An 8867-nucleotide genomic window follows, 5' to 3' on the forward strand; every position below is an offset into this window, starting at 1 on the left:
AGCTCGCTGTATATGTTTTGTATATTTGTACATTGTTGTGTATTATCTTATCTTCTGCTTCCTCCTGAAGTCCTGCTCACTTTTCCTCGCTGGTTTCCTTCCCTTGCTTCCTTCCCTTGCTTCCTCTGGGCTCTGAGACACCATCAAACGTGAACTCGACCGGACTGACAGTGGAACAATGTGAACATAGTATTTAGCTTTAAATTGTTACCATGGATACACCTATGTGAACCAACGAGGCGATCAACAAAAACGGGACCGAACAAAAGACTTAAAATCACGGGAAATGTTTAACTCATGCGACACCTTTAATCTTGATCGTACAAAACATATGACATCATTGTTTTGTTTGTGAGATGATTAAGAGGCTTTTCATTCCTTGGACTCCTCAACACGTCGGAGGACGAGCTCACCGTCCATCCCCTTAAAGACAAAGAGCTCCAGGTATTTATCCTTCCCAGCATGCACCTGTGAAGAAAGAAACAAAAAAACTGTCAAAAAGGTCAACTTCATCACAAATAAACAACAGAAATAATAATTATTCTTTTTTTTAATATTGAAATGTTTTTAGTTTTCAAAATTATATTAAAACCCAGAAGAAAAGAACACGACCAGAGAGGAAACATAAACCAAAGTAAGTAGACGTCCAATAACAGCCATAAATGAAAAAAGAAGAGACAATCAAGGCAAACAGAACCCAAAGAAAACGTCCCATTTAGTCCAAAGTCTGTCAAATATGTCCATTTTCAAATGAAGTTCAAATGTATTTATTTCCATGTTACAAATGTCCAGTTTAATGTCAGTCCAGTCATTATCGTCGGTGCATTTTGTGTCATCCATTTCTTTGTGAGCGCCTTTTTCACTGCTGCCAGCAGAGGGCTCCAGAGAGCTGCTGTTTGTGTCCATGGCAGGAGTCCTGAGGCCCGAATACAGAGTCCTGAGGCCCAAACACAGAGTCCTGAGGCCCAAGTACAGAGTCCTGAGGCCCAAACACAGAGTCCTGAGGCCCAAGTACAGAGTCCTGAGGCCCGAATACAGAGTCCTGAGGCCCAAACACAGAGTCCTGAGGCCCAAATACAGAGTCCTGAGGCCCAAATACAGAGTCCTGAGGCCCGAATACAGAGTCCTGAGGCCCAAATACAGAGTCCTGAGGCCCGAATACAGAGTCCTGAGGCCCGAATACAGAGTCCTGAGGCCCAAGTACAGAGTCCTGAGGCCCAAATACAGAGTCCTGAGGCCCAAGTACAGAGTCCTGAGGCCCGAATACAGAGTCCTGAGGCCCAAACACAGAGTCCTGAGGCCCAAATACAGAGTCCTGAGGCCCAAGTACAGAGTCCTGAGGCCCGAATACAGAGTCCTGAGGCCCAAATACAGAGTCCTGAGGCCCGAATACAGAGTCCTGAGGCCCGAATACAGAGTCCTGAGGCCCAAGTACAGAGTCCTGAGGCCCAAATACAGAGTCCTGAGGCCCGAATACAGAGTCCTGAGGCCCAAATACAGAGTCCTGAGGCCCAAGTACAGAGTCCTGAGGCCCGAATACAGAGTCCCGAGGCCCAAATACAGAGTCCCGAGGCCCAAATACAGAGTCCTGAGGCCCGAATACAGAGTCCTGAGGCCCAAGTACAGAGTCCTGAGGCCCAAACACAGAGACCTGAGGCCCAAATACAGAGTCCCGAGGCCCAAATACAGAGTCCCGAGGCCCGAATACAGAGTCCCGAGGCCCGAATACAGAGTCCTGAGGCCCGAATACAGAGTCCCGAGGCCCGAATACAGAGTCCTGAGGCCCAAACACAGAGTCCTGAGGCCCAAATACAGAGTCCTGAGGCCCGAATACAGAGTCCCGAGGCCCGAATACAGAGTCCTGAGGCCCAAACACAGAGTCCTGAGGCCCAAGTACAGAGTCCCGAGGCCCGAATACAGAGTCCCGAGGCCCAAATACAGAGTCCCGAGGCCCGAATACAGAGTCCCGAGGCCCGAATACAGAGTCCCGAATACAGAGTCCCGAGGCCCAAATACAGTCCCGAGGCCCGAATACAGAGTCCCGAGGCCCGAATACAGAGTCCCGAGGCCCGAATACAGAGTCCCGAGGCCCGAATACAGAGTCCTGAGGCCCGAATACAGAGTCCCGAGGCCCGAATACAGAGTCCCGAGGCCCGAATACAGAGTCCCGAGGCCCAAATACAGAGTCACGAGGCCCGAATACAGAGTCCTAAGGCCCAAATACAGAGTCCTGAGGCCCAGATACAGAGTCCTGAGGCCCGAATACAGAGTCCTGAGGCCCGAATACAGAGTCCTGAGGCCCGAATACAGAGTCCTGAGGCCCAAATACAGAGTCCTGAGGCCCGAATACAGAGTCCTGAGGCCCAAACACAGAGTCCTGAGGCCCAAATACAGAGTCCTGAGGCCCAAACACAGAGTCCTGAGGCCCAAATACAGAGTCCTGAGGCCCAAATACAGAGTCCTGAGGCCCAAATACAGAGTCCTGAGGCCCAAATACAGAGTCCTGAGGCCCGAATACAGAGTCCTGAGGCCCAAACACAGAGTCCTGAGGCCCAAATACAGAGTCCTGAGGCCCAAACACAGAGTCCTGAGGCCCAAATACAGAGTCCTGAGGCCCAAATACAGAGTCCTGAGGCCCAAATACAGAGTCCTGAGGCCCGAATACACAGTTGTCCTTTATAGAAACGTACCTTGACAAAATAGTTATATCCGCCCACAGTTTGTTTCGTGTAGGACTTTGCCTGGAAAGTGTCGTATGTCTGTCCCGTCTTCGTCTCCACCTCACTCTTCACCTGAACATAAAGAAAAGCAAGTCGTCAAGGCAACAGCGTTAGAAGTCCCGCAGCCTGCAGGCGGTCGCACCATTCGCCTGAAAGAGCTGTCTGCGTCTGGCCCCACCATCAGCAGGGTCCCCCAGGGCTCAGTTTTAGGCCCCCTTCTATTCTGGCTTCATGTTACGCTGATGACTGAAAGCGACGCGCGGCTTTTAGTCGCCGTTTTCAGCTTTAACGATAAACTTTGGATGACAAAAGTAGATTCTGTTGTTTTTCCGCTCGTCCGAGATCAGAAAAACGCAGCGCCGCGAATCTTCTTCTTTTCAACCGCTTTCGTCGGTCGGACTGGAGGCATCAGGTAACGAAAGAAACAAACGAATGGAACAATGCGAGATGAGAGACGATGACCTGGTCTTCGTGCAGGTTCTCTCCTCCCAACGTCAGCGACTCGTTTAAATGTTGCATTGTGGCCGAGACAAAGAAGAACATCTCAATTTCAGACTTGTCTTTACTCGAGCTTTTGGCACATGTGCTGCAGAACTTGCTCGACATGTTTCTGAACAGCTCTGCGCACAAGGACAAGTGCGCCCTCTATAGGTGAACACAATAATAACAACGCTATTACCACAACGTAACACATTCACACGAGGAGGAGCAGAACACAGTACAAATACAACACAGGAAACATAAGGATGGATTCTTGAAGCGGTGTGTGGACTGTACGACTGCAAATGGACAAAGACTGAACTTTGGACCTGACAAACTCCTTAAAGACTCGTGTTTCAGATCTGAGACTGAAGCTTCAGGGCAGAACAAGACGGCACGTTTTGTTCTGCACTTCAGGCACTTCAGATGCAACTTATACTCAGAGTCACAGAGTCACAGAGTCACAGAGTCACAGAGGCTCGGGCGCTCTTATACTCACAGAGTCACAGAGTCAGAGAGTCACAGAGTCAGAGTCACAGAGTCACAGAGTCAGAGTCACAGAGTCACAGTGTCACAGTGTCACAGAGTCACAGTGTCACAGAGTCACAGAGTCAGAGTCACAGAGTCACAGAGTCAGAGTCACAGAGTCACAGTGTCACAGTGTCACAGAGTCACAGAGTCACAGTGTCACAGAGTCACAGAGTCACAGAGGCTCGGGCGCTCTTATACTCACAGAGTCACAGAGTCAGAGTCACAGAGTCACAGAGTCACAGAGTCACAGTGTCACAGAGTCACAGTGTCACAGTGTCTCAGAGTCACAGAGTCAGAGTGTCACAGAGTCACAGAGTCACAGTGTCACAGAGTCACAGAGTCAGAGTCACAGAGTCACAGTGTCACAGTGTCACAGTGTCACAGTGTCACAGAGTCACAGAGTCACAGAGTCACAGTGTCACAGAGTCACAGTGTCACAGAGTCAGAGTCACAGAGTCACAGAGTCACAGTGTCACAGAGTCACAGAGTCACAGTGTCACAGAGTCAGAGTCCCAGAGTCTCAGAGTCACAGAGGCACAGAGGCTCGGGCACTCTGATACTCACAGATTCAGAGAGTCAGAGTCACAGTGTCACAGAGTCAGAGTCACAGAGTCACAGTGTCACAGAATCAGAGTCACAGAGGCACAGAGGCTTGGGCGCTCTGATACTCAGAGAGTTACAAAGCCAGAGTCACAGAGGCTCGGGCGCTCTGATACTCACAGAGTCACAGAGTCACAGAGGCTCGGGCGCTCTGATACTCACAGAGTCACAGTGTCACAGAGGCTCAGGTGCTCTGATACTCACAGAGTCACAGAGTCACAGAGGCTCGGGCGCTCTGATACTCACAGAGTCACAGTCAGAGAGTCAGAGAGTCACAGTGTCACAGAGTCACAGTCAGAGAGTCAGAGAGTCACAGTGTCACAGTGTCACAGAGTCACAGTCAGAGAGTCACAGAGTCACAGTGTCACAGTGTCACAGAGTCACAGTCAGAGAGTCACAGAGTCACAGTGTCACAGAGGCTCGGGCGCTCTGATACTCACAGTCACAGAGTCAGAGTCACAGAGTCACAGTGTCACAGTGTCACAGAGTCGGAGTCACAGAGGCAGTGAGGCTCGGGCGCTCTGATACTCACAGAGTCACAGTGTCACAGAGTCACAGAGTCACAGTGTCACAGAGTCACAGAGTCACAGAGTCACAGTGTCACAGAGTCACAGAGTCAGAGTCACAGAGGCACAGAGGCTCGGGTGCTCTGATACTCACAGAGTCACAGTGTCACAGAGGCTCGGGTGCTCTGATACTCACAGAGTCACAGTGTCACAGAGGCTCGGGTGCTCTGATACTCACAGAGTCACAGTGTCACAGAGGCTCGGGCGCTCTGATACTCACAGAGTCAGAGATGACCTGCACCTCTGGGTCGGCTGGTCTGGACTCTCCGACGCCGCCACAGACAAAGTCACAAATGGGCCCCGTGTCTTCGGGTTCCTGCACTTCCATGTCTGCACTCTCGTCTCTGCTGTCGTCTCTTGTCTTCTGAGGCGAGGCTTCGTCCCCCCGAGGCGAGTCTGTTCACCTGGAGCGAGTCTCTTCACCTGGAGCGAGTCTGTTCACCTGGAGCGAGTCTCTTCACCTGGAGCGAGTCTCTTCACCTGGAGCGAGTCTGTTCACCTGGAGAGAGTCTGTTCACCTGGAGCGAGTCTGTTCACCTGGAGCGAGTCTCTTCACCTGGAGCGAGTCTCTTCACCTGGAGCGAGTCTCTTCACCTGGAGCGAGTCTGTTCACCTGGAGAGAGTCTGTTCACCTGGAGCGAGTCTGTTCACCTGGAGCGAGTCTCTTCACCTGGAGCGAGTCTGTTCACCTGGAGCGAGTCTGTTCACCTGGAGCGAGTCTTTTCACCTGGAGCGAGTCTCTTCACCTGGAGCGAGTCTGTTCACCTGGAGCGAGTCTGTTCACCTGGAGCGAGTCTCTTCACCTGGAGCGAGTCTCTTCACCTGGAGCGAGTCTCTTCACCTGGAGCGAGTCTCTTCACCTGGAGCGAGTCAGTTCACCTGGAGCGAGTCAGTTCACCTGGAGCGAGTCTGTTCACCTGGAGCGAGTCTCTTCACCTGGAGCGAGTCTCTTCACCTGGAGCGAGTCTCTTCACCTGGAGCGAGTCAGTTCACCTGGAGCGAGTCAGTTCACCTGGAGCGAGTCTCTTCACCTGGAGCGAGTCTCTTCACCTGGAGCGAGTCTCTTCACCTGGAGCGAGTCAGTTCACCTGGAGCGAGTCAGTTCACCTGGAGCGAGTCTGTTCACCTGGAGCGAGTCTGTTCACCTGGAGCGAGTCTGTTCACCTGGAGCGAGTCTCTTCACCTGGAGCGAGTCTCTTCACCTGGAGCGAGTCTGTTCACCTGGAGAGAGTCTGTTCACCTGGAGCGAGTCTGTTCACCTGGAGCGAGTCTCTTCACCTGGAGCGAGTCTGTTCACCTGGAGCGAGTCTGTTCACCTGGAGCGAGTCTTTTCACCTGGAGCGAGTCTCTTCACCTGGAGCGAGTCTGTTCACCTGGAGCGAGTCTGTTCACCTGGAGCGAGTCTCTTCACCTGGAGCGAGTCTCTTCACCTGGAGCGAGTCTCTTCACCTGGAGCGAGTCAGTTCACCTGGAGCGAGTCAGTTCACCTGGAGCGAGTCTCTTCACCTGGAGCGAGTCTCTTCACCTGGAGCGAGTCTCTTCACCTGGAGCGAGTCTCTTCACCTGGAGCGAGTCAGTTCACCTGGAGCGAGTCAGTTCACCTGGAGCGAGTCTGTTCACCTGGAGCGAGTCTCTTCACTTGGAGCGAGTCTCTTCACCTGGAGCGAGTCTCTTCACCTGGAGCGAGTCTCTTCACCTGGAGCGAGTCAGTTCACCTGGAGCGAGTCAGTTCACCTGGAGCGAGTCTCTTCACCTGGAGCGAGTCTCTTCACCTGGAGCGAGTCTCTTCACCTGGAGCGAGTCAGTTCACCTGGAGCGAGTCAGTTCACCTGGAGCGAGTCTGTTCACCTGGAGCGAGTCTCTTCACCTGGAGCGAGTCTCTTCACCTGGAGCGAGTCTCTTCACCTGGAGTGAGTCTCTTCACCTGGAGCGAGTCAGTTCACCTGGAGCGAGTCTCTTCACCTGGAGCGAGTCTCTTCACCTGGAGTGAGTCAGTTCACCTGGAGCGAGTCTCTTCACCTGGAGCGAGTCTCTTCACCTGGAGCGAGTCTGTTCACCTGGAGCGAGTCAGTTCACCTGGAGCGAGTCAGTTCACCTGGAGCGAGTCAGTTCACCTGGAGTGAGTCAGTTCACCTGGAGCGAGTCAGTTCACCTGGAGCGAGTCTCTTCACCTGGAGCGAGTCTATTCACCTGGAGCGAGTCTCTTCACCTGGAGCGAGTCAGTTCACCTGGAGCGAGTCAGTTCACCTGGAGCGAGTCTGTTCACCTGGAGCGAGTCTCTTCACTTGGAGCGAGTCTCTTCACCTGGAGCGAGTCTCTTCACCTGGAGCGAGTCAGTTCACCTGGAGCGAGTCAGTTCACCTGGAGCGAGTCTCTTCACCTGGAGCGAGTCTCTTCACCTGGAGCGAGTCTCTTCACCTGGAGCGAGTCAGTTCACCTGGAGCGAGTCAGTTCACCTGGAGCGAGTCTGTTCACCTGGAGCGAGTCTCTTCACCTGGAGCGAGTCTCTTCACCTGGAGTGAGTCTCTTCACCTGGAGCGAGTCAGTTCACCTGGAGCGAGTCTCTTCACCTGGAGCGAGTCTCTTCACCTGGAGTGAGTCAGTTCACCTGGAGCGAGTCTCTTCACCTGGAGCGAGTCTCTTCACCTGGAGTGAGTCTGTTCACCTGGAGTGAGTCAGTTCACCTGGAGCGAGTCTCTTCACCTGGAGCGAGTCTCTTCACCTGGAGCGAGTCAGTTCACCTGGAGCGAGTCTCTTCACCTGGAGCGAGTCTGTTCACCTGGAGCGAGTCTCTTCACCTGGAGCGAGTCTGTTCACCTGGAGCGAGTCAGTTCACCTGGAGCGAGTCAGTTCACCTGGAGTGAGTCAGTTCACCTGGAGCGAGTCTCTTCACCTGGAGCGAGTCTCTTCACCTGGAGCGAGTCTCTTCACCTGGAGTGAGTCTTCACCTGGAGCGAGTCTGTTCACCTGGAGCGAGTCTGTTCACCTGGAGCGAGTCAGTTCACCTGGAGCGAGTCAGTTCACCTGGAGTGAGTCAGTTCACCTAGAGCGAGTCTCTTCACCTGGAGCGAGTCTCTTCACCTGGAGCGAGTCTCTTCACCTGGAGCGAGTCTCTTCACCTGGAGTGAGTCTTCACCTGGAGCGAGTCTCTTCACCTGGAGCGAGTCTGTTCACCTGGAGCGAGTCTGTTCACCTGGAGCGAGTCTGTTCACCTGGAGCGAGTCTCTTCACCTGGAGCGAGTCTCTTCACCTGGAGCGAGTCAGTTCACCTGGAGCGAGTCTCTTCACCTGGAGCGAGTCTCTTCACCTGGAGCGAGTCTCTTCACCTGGAGCGAGTCAGTTCACCTGGAGTGAGTCTGTTCACCTGGAGTGAGTCTGTTCACCTGGAGCGAGTCTGTTCACCTGGAGCGAGTCTGTTCACCTGGAGCGAGTCAGTTCACCTGGAGCGAGTCTCTTCACCTGGAGCGAGTCTCTTCACCTGGAGCGAGTCTCTTCACCTGGAGCGAGTCTCTTCACCTGGAGCGAGTCAGTTCACCTGGAGCGAGTCTCTTCACCTGGAGCGAGTCTCTTCACCTGGAGCGAGTCTCTTCACCTGGAGCGAGTCTGTTCACCTGGAGCGAGTCTCTTCACCTGGAGCGAGTCTCTTCACCTGGAGTGAGTCTCTTCACCTGGAGCGAGTCTGTTCACCTGGAGTGAGTCTGTTCACCTGGAGCGAGTCTGTTTACCTGGAGCGAGTCTGTTCACCTGGAGTGAGTCTCTTCACCTGGAGTGAGTCTCTTCACCTGGAGCGAGTCTCTTCACCTGGAGTGAGTCAGTTCACCTGGAGCGAGTCTCTTCACCTGGAGTGAGTCTCTTCACCTGGAGCGAGTCTCTTCACCTTGAGTGAGTCAGTTCACCTGGAGCGAGTCTCTTCACCTGGAGTGAGTCTCTTCACCTGGAGTGAGTCTCTTCACCTGGAGCGAGTCTCTTC

The 8867-nt window shown here is 53.3% G+C and overlaps 1 protein-coding gene across 1 annotated transcript; it reads right to left on the reverse strand.

Annotated features, from left to right (window-relative positions):
• Positions 1 to 311: 311 nt before the first annotated feature.
• Positions 312 to 5510, reverse strand: LOC140361500 (cystatin-A-like). The gene is made up of 3 exons (XM_072447214.1): positions 5118 to 5510; positions 2691 to 2792; positions 312 to 468 (listed from the first exon to the last, which is right to left on the reverse strand). Exons 1-3 carry the CDS (start codon positions 5223 to 5225, stop codon positions 373 to 375), a joined length of 306 nt encoding a protein of 101 aa, XP_072303315.1. The 5' UTR covers positions 5226 to 5510; the 3' UTR covers positions 312 to 372.
• Positions 5511 to 8867: the final 3357 nt, after the last annotated feature.

Source organism: Eucyclogobius newberryi, unplaced genomic scaffold, assembly GCF_026437365.1.
Source record: "Eucyclogobius newberryi isolate DKJ021-1_F unplaced genomic scaffold, fEucNew1.0.hap1 SCAF_16, whole genome shotgun sequence".
In the NCBI taxonomy this organism is placed as follows: Eukaryota; Metazoa; Chordata; class Actinopteri; order Gobiiformes; family Gobiidae; genus Eucyclogobius; species Eucyclogobius newberryi.